Here is a 12,838-nt window from a genome sequence, read left to right as displayed (position 1 = left end):
AGGTGTGTACCACGACACCTAATTTAGAATGTAACTTTTAAAGAAACTACATTTGGAGCCAGGTGGCCTGTGGAATAGCTTGTTTGGTAAAATTCTTGATTTAACAGGTATAAGGACCTGAGTTCAAAACCCACAACTCACACATATAAAAAACAAAGGAAGGAAGGAAGGAAAGGAGGGAGGGAGGGAGGGAGGGAGGGAGGGAGGGAGGGAGGGAGAGTGAAGGAAGGAAAGAAGGAGGGAAGGAGAGAAGGAGATAAACCACTCGGCATGATGTCATGAGCTTGTATAGCTCCAGAGAGGCTGGAACAGGCAGGGACAGTCAGGGACAAGCAGATCCCTGAGACTCATAAACCAGCCAGTCTGGCCTACTGGTGGGTTACAAGCCAATGAGTGACCATGTCTCAAAAAACGAAGCACAAGCACCCACAGAATGTTACCTGAAGCTGTACTTTAGCTTTCAAATGTACACATGAACACAGGCATGCCCATTCCACATACATACATGCTGAATTCGCACTCACGGACGCTTGTGCATTCACACCACACACAAAAAAAAAGTCCTTTTTGCGTTTTCAAAAGTTAGAATTTACGTCACACTTTTGGAGATAACCAGGTTGGAAGTTCCGAGCACTACTGATGCTTGAAAATGTGTGATATTCTGAGGATAGGTCTGACATTGTACACGCTGACACAGGGACCTGGCTCCTCTCAGTGTCAGCTAGAATGCAAATGGAACCTGGAGGTTGCAACTGGCCCGATAAATAAGTTGAACGACACGAAGAGCCAGATTGACCTATCCGATTCCCCAATCCCTTTGGCCACAGCACTAAACTCTCCACTCTGCTCTGCAGGACATGAACGACTACCCTCCGGTGTTCAGCAAACGCATCTACAAGGGGATGGTGGCTCCGGATGCCGTCAAGGGGACACCCATCACCACCGTCTATGCTGAAGACGCAGACCCGCCTGTAAGTAGAGCCACTGGCCGGTGAGCTGCCTTGAGTGAGAAAGTTCAGGGATCCCAGGCAAGCAGCTGGGTCTCAAGGACCCCTCTCCTGCCTTCTGGAGTTCTTGCTTGCTGCCCGCTTGGCTTACCGGCCATGTTTTTATGGGACTACTGATGAAGTTAAGACAGCAGAGCATAAGCTCTCTAGTGAGATTTCACATTCTTACTGTTCGTCCATTCATCCAGCATCCGTGATAAACATGCACAGAACTGTTTGCGTTTGGAGTCATGCACAGTCATGGAGGATCTTTATTAAGTTCAGTTTGGTGTGGAAAAAAAAAGGTTTTACATTCATGCGTTTCTGTCTTATCCATGAACAGCTATTTTATGAGCAAATGCTAAGCCTAGATATAGCATATTTTCATAAACAAAATCTCCTTCAAGCGCATTTTAGAAGGTTTTTCTTTAATCATATTGAGCATTTACCTATTTCAAAATGTCCCAAACTGCCAACCAAGACAGAGGGCTTTCAACTAATACATTATTACAAGAAAAGTAAAGAAAATTTTCCTTAACATTGTTAAATTATTACATTTGATATGACCTAAAAGTAACAACATCAGTATGAAACACTGTATAAACCCTACAATGCTTGCCAATGTTTTTTTTTTCCTATAGAATGCAGAGATTTATATTTTTACTTTGAATGAACTCGTGCTAGTAATGGATTCTAGAAATGCAAATAAAAACACATTAAGTAAGCAGTTATTGGAAAGTCTAAAATAATTAAAGTCCTGAATCATGTAAGCAACTTAAAAATTATTTCTTAGTGCTAATATGCGTGGTGTTTCTCATGCAATCTTTGATAAAAATATCAGTGGCAGTCATAACATTTGTCAGTCCAGCAGCGACAAGCTTTACTGTGACTATGACATCCAAAAAAAAAAAAAAGAATACTCTAACTTTGGAAGCAATGGTCTCTAGTACAGGAGTTGCCTTCCCCATCATGTTAAAACATTTTTGTAACCGACTTATCACAGCTTGGGAAATAAGCACAAATGCACATCTGTGAACACACCTGTTACAGCAAGCACCCACTACACACCTTCCACCGTCATCCATGAGCACACCAGGAGCCATGAGCACCCATTGAGCACCGTGTTCATCAGTTTTGCTCTTGGGAAACTCACAGCTGAACAGGATGGAGCTATAGAGAGAACTCATAACACAGTACTGTTGTTGAATATCAACTCTAGAGCACTATTCTACAACCCTCCTCACCCCCAAATGATCAAGACAGAGACCTACAGATTTACTTAAACAGCTTCTGCGCAGTAACTGGGCAGGTACGACTTAAACCAATATTCTAAGCTCGTAAGTCATCCTGGCTGGAACTGCCCCATCAGGCACATCCCCTGTCTCCATCTTCTTTCTCTATCTCCTCCACTTCTCCCTGCCTCTTGACACTCCCCCACCCCAGCCCAGGAACTGAAGCTCTACCTACCTCTCTTCTACAGACTCCAGCCTCTCTTTATTTTAACCAATCAGAGAATATTGGGGATCAAAGTTTATACGACATCATTTGGTGTCCTTGAGAATGTACTCATCTGGATTGCAACCAGATCTTGGGAGCCAGATACACAGCTGCACCAGACCAACTCCCGACACAGTGTGATTGATTAATGGAGAATTTAAGATAGTATTAAGTTTCAAAGTGTAAGTGATCAGTGGCCAAATGGTTCTGTTCTTCCATGCGGGGTGCTCAAAGTCTTAGTGCGGTGGCCCATGTCACATATGACTTTGGTACCTAGTGATCAGATTACTTCCATGAGGGTGAGAAATTATTTCTTGGTCGACAGCCTACTCTATTAGGTTAGCTTCCCTAGAAGATTTAAACCATTCAAATTGTTTTAAAAGCTTACCCAGGTCTACGTTTCTGTGGAAGAAAGCTTTAGTTTGCATCATCAGTTCTTTAGTGATTATTTAAAATATCTGATGATTGATGATGATGATGATGATGATGATGATGATGATGATGATGATGATGAATGATAGTTTTTCAGTAAAATATAGACTCAGATTATCCACTGGGTGAGCGTGATGGCTTCAGTTGCTGCATTCACATACAAATTTCTGATGCAGTTTCCACTCTTGAAACACTGACAATGTTTCACGATAGCTTTTATTCAGAGTTTAGCTTTTTAATTATTTCTACAAATTTGTTCCCTTGAATTAAGATGCCTAGAGTTTGGCCGCATCCGTATCAGTGCAAAATAACAACCCAGTTCCGAGGAATTTTTCAGGCGACAAGTGCTGTATGCATAATTTTAAAGTATTCTAATTGAATTTTGTTCTTAGACTTTGATGTGGGTTTCATAAAATCATAACTTTTTCAGATGTGCTTACCAATGCTTTCTCCTGTCTTCTTGTTATAAATCTACACTTACCAGTAGATAATAATTTTAATTTGCTGTCCTGTAGGGTTTCTGTTTATCTCTTCCAGTACATGAGGCTATTACTGCCTAATATAATGCTAAATGTTTATTTGGTGGCCTCTGTTCTAAACTAAATTGTAAGGCCTTTAATGGTCAGAAACTTTGTATTCCCACATCTCAGTCCAGTACATAATCGTCAGCTGTAAAACATTCGCATGACAGAATCAATATATGAAATAATGTTTATTTTGTATGCTCTTCAGTGTACGCAAGTTTATGAGATCCTCAGAAATTTGGCTATATCTGATACCGGGAAAACTTGCTGTCACCAAGCCTCAGTCAGGTCACCGAAGAACTGAAATTTAACAATGATACATATTTATGCTTAGCACGGCTCCTGACCACTCCAGTTTTAAGCATCACTGCCATTCAAAAGTTATTTTTATGTTTAGAGACTTCCACACTTTGTTCAAGACATCCTGTTTTATTTGATGGATATGAAAACCACGTATTTTCAACTATAAAGTAGTCACAGCAAGCCCTTTGAAGTATCCAGTGCCGAGGTTGAGTGCCGCCTCAGAGCCAGAGAGAACACTATTTCTGAATATAAATTAAAAATTATAAAATGCATGTTGTGCAAAATTACAGTGCTCTGGAGGGAGGAGCAGTGTTCCAGGACTCTAACACCATTGAGATTTTCTCTTTCACTATACTGAGATCCCAGGATTGACATGATATGCTAACACAGAATTGAGGGAATAATGGATTGCTGGGAGAAAGGGGGAAAAAAACTGCTAACCTTTTCTTTCTACTCACTAGGGACTTCTCACTTCAAACCTTCACAAAACAAATCTCTATGCGTAATTTCCATCAGCAACTCTTGATTCTTTCTGAAACTGCGGGTTAAACCCAATAATGTGGAATTCTGTTCACAGGCAGGATTATAGATGCAGTAGAATAGTGCCTCTGCCAACACACAGCTGGGGAACAATTGAGGTCCATGAGGTCCACGGCTGTTCACCCATTTCTAAGAAATGCGAAAGAGCCCATGGAAGCTTCACTGCTCCGCGCGATCTTTCCTTGCATGTTCTTAGGACTGATGAGATTCTTGTTAAGTGAGGCATTGACGAGAACATGCCTAATGTTAATAACTCACAAAATTTCTTATTTTCAAACAAATACATGGTTTTAGAGAATTATGGAAAAAAGGTCTCTGATAAAGAGTATAAATTATCAGTAGTAACTGACTTAAAATCCATTCTTAAGCAGTAAGTGTTCTTACAATATATTTTTTTTTCAGCAGGAATAATGAGACAGTAATTACCACTATGATGTATTTTGTATCTTCCTATGAAGACTTGAGATTTAGCAACTCAGGATGCGGACAAGCCACCAAAGAGTATTTTGTGGAGCATTTGTAGAAATATCTTTAACAGCCATCCTCTCCATTCAGGGTACCTCTTCTGATCTATACAGAGGGGAAAACAGATGGCCATTTATTTCATGTCTACAACGAGTACCTTGTGTTTTATTAAAATGCTGTGATGTCACTGGGAATGCCAGCTGACTGTGGTCCTTTGAGAAAGCTAACCCATCATTCTGCAGCACTGTATAGCCTAGCCCCCTAGTTCAGAAGCGAAGGCTCCCATTTTGATCCATTCTTACTTTCTCTGTATGCAACACTGAAAGCCGCCCAGACCCAAAATGTTATAAATGGTGTTTTTACCTCCAGTTAATGTGTTCATTTGTTTCTTTTCCTTTGGTATCTTTTCTGATCTATTTTTCATCACCCTTCATTTTTCTGGTCTGTGCTGTGATGCTGCATTGATTCAGGTTTTTGCCAGCTTTGCAGCAGAAACTATTAACTACACAGAACTGAGCAGGTGAGGTACACACAGCCCACAGCTTCTTTCCCTCACAGTAAAGCTGAACAGGGGTGCAGTAAAACCATGAAATCGATGAGGGTGGGGTCTGAAAATGACAGTGGGGTACAGTTCAATTTGAAGGCAAAATAGGAACACAAGGAAGGTTTTATGAGAAAGGTAAATATGATTAATGATTGGAAATGGCTTATCAATGCATTGTAAGGGTCTGTCATGTATGGTCTCTCTGGAGCTTGCATTATACTATGTAGCATTATAGTGTTACATTATAGGGAACATGTCATGAAACTTAAGTTTCTAAAAACAAGCATATGGTTATTATTACTTGTGATCAATATTATAATTAATTTTCAGATGAGAATGCTTCTGGTATTGTTTAGAAACTGTGAAGTTTATCAAGGCTAAAGGGATATCTTTGTTTATTTTTTTATTGAAAATGCATTTTTCATATAATATATTTATGTCACAGTTACCCTCCCTCAACTACTCCCAAATTTTCCATAGCTCTCCATCCTTACAACTCCATTCCTTCTTTCTCTCTCTTTCTCTCTTTAAAAAACAGTCAAATAAAACAAAACTAACAAAATAAAGGAAAAAAGCACAAGAAACACAGAACACACAGAAATACACACACACACACACACCTGAAATACAAATTGTAGAGAATAATATACAAGCAAAAGACCAGTATGGTAAAAGCTGCCCAAACAAAGAGACGAGACCTAAAGCCTCCAAAAATAGCAGTGGGTTCATTTTTGTGGTGACCTTCTGCTGCTAGACACAGGCCAGCTCTGAAGTGTGGTTTGTGTACCCAGTAACACTCTATTGGAGAAACTATTTTTCTTTTGCAAGTGGTTATCTGTTGGAGCTGGCTCCTGGGATATGGGTGTGAGCTCATGTCCACTTCCCGTTCTCAGCACTAGGACCCCATCTGGCTTGCGTGTGTGCTGGCAGGACTTGTGCACCGTTGCTACAGTTTCTGTGACTTCATATGTGTGCCGGTGCTGTTGTATCCTGAAGAAACTGTTTCCTCAGTATCATCTGTTCCCTCTGGCTCTTACAACCTTTCTGGGGCCTGTTCTGCAGAGTCCCTTGACCCCTGAGGGGAGGGTTGGATGAACACGTCGCCCTTAGGACCGGACATCATTCTCTGCACAGTGTCCAGTTGTGGGTCTCTGTATCACCATCTACTGCCAGAGAAAGCTTCTGTGATGACGACTGAGTGACACATTGATTTATAGGCATAGCAGAGTGTCATTAGGAGTTATTTCCTTGCTCTGATCCTTTAGCGACAGAACAGTAGTATTTTGGTTTTCCCATAGGTCCACAGCTTATCTACGTTCTTGACCACTCAAGAACTGTCAGGCATGGTCCCTAGATCTAATCAGATAGTGTTTGGCTACTCCCACAACGTTTTCATCATGCTTTATGTTATTAATTTATGTTACTGTACCTAGACTCTGTGCTTATGGCCTGTAGCATGACTGTCCTAGGGTTAAAAGCTACCGGCCATATATACAAAGAATGCATACATACTTGTCTTTTTTCGATCTAGATTAAGCAATGCTGTTTTTTTTTTCTGTTTCCATTTTTTCTTTTCGTTTCTATTTATTCATTTTATATCCCAATTGTAACTTCTCCTTTCTCTCCTCCCAGTTCTACCATCCCTCCCTGTTTCCCTATCCTCCCCCACCCCCTTCACCTCAGAGAAGAGGAGCCCACACACCCTCCCACCCCAGCATTTAAGTTGCATCAAGACTGAGTGCATCCTCTTCCCCTATGGCCTGATGAGGTAGCCCCACCAGAGGAAAGTGGTTTGAACAGTATTGGCATTAAATCTTCTTTGACGGTCTTGGAGAATTGCACTGAGTATATCTGATCTGGTCTTTCTTTGAGGGAGACTTTTAATTAGTGCTTCATTGGGGTTTATATGTGTTCGTTTAAATTGCTTATCTGGTCTTAATATAAATTTGTTAGGTTGTGTATAACAGAAAACTTATCCATTTCTTTTAGGTTGTCCAGATTTTTAAAGTATGTTCTTGTGATTCTCTGCATTTCCTGGGTATCTGTGATGTTGCATTTTTCATCTTGACTTTAATTTCCATCTTCTCTCTTTGTCTTTTCATTAGCTTTGTTAAGGGTTTGTTGATCTAATGGATTTTCTCAAAGAACCAACCCTTCCTTTCATTGACTCTGTGTTTTTTATTTCTATTTTATTTACTTCAGCACAACGTTTGGTTGTTGGTTTGTTGTCAGCCTCCTTTTGCCTGTCATTTCTTCTTGTTGTTCTCAAGATTTCAGGTGGACAGCTAAATTACTAGTATGGGATCTCTCCAAATGTTTTATGTGGGCACTTAGTGCTATGAACTGGCCTCTTAGAGCTGTCTTCCTTGTGTCCCATGAGTTTCAGTATATTGTGTTTTCAGTGTCATTCAAATCTAAAAAGCTTTTAGTCTCCTTCTTAATTTCTGTCTTTACTTATTTCTCATTCAGTAGTGAGTTGTTTGGCTTGCAGGAGTTTATAGGCTTTCTTTTTTTCTGTTGTTGATATCCAGGTTTATTCTCTGATATTCAGATAGAATTCAGGGTGTTCTTTCAATCTTCTTGGAGCTGTTGAGACTTGTTTTGTGTCCAAGTAAGTAGTCAATTAATAGAATCACCCCATGATGTAGTTCAAAGCAATCTTTTCCTTCTGATAGAAATTAACTTTGTGGGACAAGGTCACAACATAAGGGGCATTTCCTACAGCATTGGGTAAAACAAACACTTCTTCTTTGGGCCTCACAGGCTTCCTTTGGGTATTAAATGGGATGCTTTATTCTTAATATCTTGTCAGAAGAAATAGGAGCAGGCCTTCTGAAAGAGATACTTTCGTTTTTTTGTGACTAGGATTCTTGGCTTTAATCATCTGTCTATAAAGGCAGTGCTAACTTGGCTCTGCTGCTGTCTGCACTGTAGCCTCCAAAAATACATCAGAGAATGGACAGATGGATGGATTCTGGTGTGCTTTGATCCTGCTCTGGGAAGGAAGCTTATTTTTTTAAACACAGGAATTCATATGACTGCAGATAAAAGAAATTGGCAGGAGATATTTATTCACATGTTGCAGAGTCCAGAACATTCATGAATTTATGTAACATGATTTCAATGATATCTGGATAAATAATGTGAGTTGTATGAAAGAAAGCATAAAAACTGTCTTTAGAAGTTCTTTTGTAGACCTAAAATCTAGAAGATGGTTTATGAGACCCAGTTTATATATAGAAAATAAAGTTACCAAAGAAATAAAGAGTAGTAATAAAAATCCAAAGTACCTAAGAGGACAAATTATTCTATCATATACAGGGTTTTAAAATACAAGACATGATAAATAAAATCCAAGAAACAAATTGGCCACCATTTCTTTTATTCAATTTAGAAAAAGAGTGGCAATGCAAATAGAGAAAAAAAATTATGTAAAAGCCATTCGGGGAGAGGAATGATAGCTGTTGGACATGAGGCTGAAGATTACAGGGCTAAAGGCTCACTCAAATGTCAATCCAGAGTTCCAGCTGGAGTGAAGGAGACAGTTGTAAAGACAGTTGATAATAATGTACATAGAACAGTTGATCAGAAGCGTGATGACCTTTAAGGACCAGGGATGGCTGAATCAGGCAGAAACTTCAAAAGAATCCTAAGACAGTAAACACCAGACCTGGGACTCCCCTGAGCAGAATTTAAAGCTATGAGTGGACTGAATCTCCAAGACAGAGACACCCTGGGGCAGAAGAACAGAAATGTGTATAGGAAGAGCTGACAAGATAGAGGAGGAATCTGCTTTGTGCTTCAGAGCAGATGAAAGATACTCAGGGGTGAGAAAGGAAGAAATGGAGGAGGAGTTTCCTGACAGGGCTGAAAGAATGCAGCCCATGTAAGGGCCATAGCTCCGTGGATTGACAGCTCACTGGCAGCCTGGATGATAAGCCATCTTGGGACCCCGTGGTGTTCTGCCGCTTTCCCGTGTACTGAGTAACTTGAGCATACAACTCTTCCTCGTAGGTCACTCTTTCTTTTGTTATTGTATTGTGGTTGTTGTTTTTTTGTTTTTTTGTTTTGTTTTTTTTTTTTTAGAAATGTCTAAGCGGTACACCTTTGCTTCGCTGCAGATAGATAAGTATACACATGGGGCCTTGTTTTGTTTGTACACATAACAAAAACTTGGAAAGCTGTTAGAACCTGCTAATGTTTGCTCTTCAACGCTGTACATGGATGACCCCTACTATTTTATGTTGTTTAAAATTATATAAAGCAAAAACCATTATTATTATTATTATTATTATTATTATTATTATTATACTGTGGGTGTTTTGTTTTTTTCGGTCTACTGGTAATAACCTACTCACTAGTGGTACAATCGGATAGTGAGTCCCATGTTAAAGAGAGAACAGAACCGCATGACGAAATGCTAGACCTCGTGAACACTGGCTCCCCACTTTCTTCCCGCTCTGCCTTCTCTCAGCCTCTGTTCTTTCTGCCGCTTTGACTGCTTCAGGTTCTTGATGGAAGTAAAATGAGATGATTTTTCTCCTCTTCTTACATTGCTCACTCAGGAAGAAGTAATTAGTATTTTTCCATATGAATTTAATCTTCTGGGGCTGCATCCTGCGCTTACCGTAGATCCCCATCGTTGCAAAGGGCGGGGTTTCTTTTTTCTGTTAAGACTGTGTCTACATGGCGGCCTTTACAATACACATACATACTTTGCCACTGTACATATAGAACACATCGTTACAGGCTTGTCAGTGCACACCTAGACTGTTTCTAGAACTTGAAAACAGTAAAATAGGGTGAGCACAGGCTGCAAATGTCTCTTCGAGGGCCTTATTCCAATCCTCTTGAAGACAGCAGTAGGCATTCTTGAATGTTTTAAGATTTACTTTTAGTTTTATTGGTATGCATGTGTGTGCATATATAACACACGTGTGCATGTCCCCATGAGGTCGAGAAGAGGATGTTGGAACCACTGGAGCTGGAGCTACAGGCAGCTGTGTGCCCCTAGACTTGGGTCCCTGAGAAGAGCAACTAGTGCTCTCAACCAAGAGCCGTCTCTCTCCTGTCCCTGAAATTCCTGTTTTACCATTAAAAAATGGAAATGTTTTAGAGAAGCAGGGACAAGATTCCAAATGATCCACCCAGATCCAGGTTCAGCCTTTGGGTTATGTGGTCTATTTTTTAAGGGAAATAAGAATCTGTTCTCTTAACCTAGCAAATGGGTTAAATCACATTAATTCACAACAGTGTTATTTGATATTTGTGAGGGGTTGGGTTTCCCTCATTAGGCATATTTTCCGAGAACTTTAGTGCTAAATCATCTCAAAGCAAGTATTTCTCAGAGCTTCAATAGCTATGGTCATACCATAATTGCACACAGACTAATTACATTACACATGACATATGACATATATGAAGAATCCTCCTACAAGAGTGTTGTGTTACATACAAACAGGAAGAAGAAGAAAAATGAAAAACAGATCTTTCAGATGAATTGATTTTGACCCACAGTTTCCCTTTATCATTTTTGAGGATATTCTAGCATTTTGTTAGAATTACAAAAAAATAAATAAATAATCGACAAACTTACCAGGAACAGTGAAACAACACTAATTTCTTTTTTGTCATTCTTGGTGCTTACTAGAAAGATTGTGTGCAAATTACACAGTTACCCAGAAAGCCAAAGCTGTTTTCAGAGATACTGGAAGAAAGAATTTTTGAAACAATGTCAAGGAGAAAAGTATCTGAAAACAGATTACTTAAAATTTGTGTTTAATGATAATGGGTTTAGTCTTTCCTGGTATAACATGATCAGATTATGATAAAGGAAGTTACGTGAGCCTGAGTAATTTCTTGATAATGATGTATTTAAAAAAATAGCTAAATGGATGTTGCGTGGTAGTAAGAATCTAATTATTTTGGCCCATTATAGTCTCATTGATATTCGCCATGTTTGTATGCTTGTAACATCTTTCACACAGATTTGCAATTACCGTCTGTAGTAATTAATTATATTTTCACCATAGTTAAGTCAAAACATACTGCATTTAACCCATAAGAATGGAAGTCTAAAGTTAAAAGAGTATTGATGACTAAAAAAAAAAATATTGAAATTGTTTATAATTTCTCCATTTAAATTTATGCTTACTTTGCTGTACTGGTGATTTCTGTCTAAAGGTATAGAATTATATTGAGTTTTAGTTTCTGTGAAAATCTGCTCTAAGTGCAGTCATGACAAGATTCATCTGCCTGGGCCCATAGCCTATAGATTTATCATATTACAGCGTCATCATATCTAGAGTCACTAAACTAAGAGAGAATGGGAACTGGTGTTGCTAAAAACTCAGCTTTTATACCATATTTTTTCTCTTTATCATAATGACAACTTGGAAGCCATGCTTCCTAACACCCTGGAACTACCTCTGGTGGGCTTTCTTACAGTATCAAGCTCTCCCCCAAGCAAGCTTAATGAATTGTTTTACTGTGTTAGTCAAATGATAAAGGGATATTTCCTTTAAAATTTCATAATTACTGAGTGAGTTTCATATCTAAGGACCCTATTTATCAAAGATGTCTAATGGCTTTGCTATACTTGAGAAGATTTCAGGAAATGAATTCATTTTTAAAACCTTGGTTTGGTCACTTATAAAATATGAATAGTTATGCTAACCCCTAGATTTATTATAGAGATGAATATGAGAATAAGTGTAATGCACATATTCTGATATTTAGTAAAACTCTCAGATCTTTGCTGAAACTGACATCAGCATCATTAAGAAGCAAGCAGCCTGGTCACTGCATTAAAAAAAAAAAGTGTGTAAACTGCACAGACCTGGTGCAGTTTCCCATAAACGTGCCTCTTTCACCATGCTTCTAGAGTGGCTAGACTTCTCTTCAGACACTCAGAGAATTTATGATTCACATGTGAAATTATTATGGAGGCGATAATGCTTTAACCTTCTCGCAAGAATTCACTCGAGTTACACATTGCTAAAACGTTGAAATATGTAAACATTTAAATAGCTACCAGAATGCCTGGGCACGATCAACACCGTTAACACTTGATTCCCTAATCCGTTTATTCAGTCAGATGCTCCATGGGTGCATACAGGGTGGAATTTCCTTCAAGTTGTTCGGATACTGATGTTACCCTCGGGAAGCTTGTATTGTTACACACGTGGCAAATACTGTACATTTACATGGCACTGGAGTTACTGTGACACAACAAATGACAGAAACATCTGAAGAAGAAATGAACCTCACGGCTGTAGAGAGTTTCATTCATCGTGCCAGGCAGTGTGACTGAGGGAGCTCAGTTCATGGAAATGGAAATGCGGGTGAAACTTATCATGGCAGATGAGGTAGCAGAGAATGAGACAAGGCTATGGGCTGGCTGGGCAGAGTATTCGGGGAAATTATCGCATTGATTGACCAGTGAAGTTATAACTTCTAATTCTACAGACTCCCCAAACAGAAACACCAGCCTGAAACACATGCATTGAAGTCCTGAGCTTGTAGGGGAAATTTCAGGTGCGGAGCAT

At 39.3% G+C, this 12,838-nt stretch overlaps 1 protein-coding gene across 4 annotated transcripts in view; it reads left to right on the top strand.

Moving 5' to 3' along the window:
• Pcdh15 (protocadherin related 15) overlaps positions 1-12,838 on the top strand; it is a 1,462,904-nt gene that overhangs the window by 1,271,061 nt on the left and 179,005 nt on the right. For all 4 annotated transcript variants that reach the window (XM_060369368.1, XM_060369370.1, XM_060369367.1 and 1 more), the window contains exon 23: positions 855-971. In XM_060369368.1, coding sequence (XP_060225351.1) covers positions 855-971 — 117 coding nt within the window. The remainder of the gene's footprint in view (positions 1-854; positions 972-12,838) is intronic.

The sequence above is a fragment of the Meriones unguiculatus genome, chromosome 16, assembly GCF_030254825.1.
Source record: "Meriones unguiculatus strain TT.TT164.6M chromosome 16, Bangor_MerUng_6.1, whole genome shotgun sequence".
NCBI classification, from domain to species: domain Eukaryota; kingdom Metazoa; phylum Chordata; class Mammalia; order Rodentia; family Muridae; genus Meriones; species Meriones unguiculatus.
The sequence above is the reverse complement of the archived record's forward strand: the minus strand, read 5'-3'. Positions and strand labels throughout refer to the sequence as shown.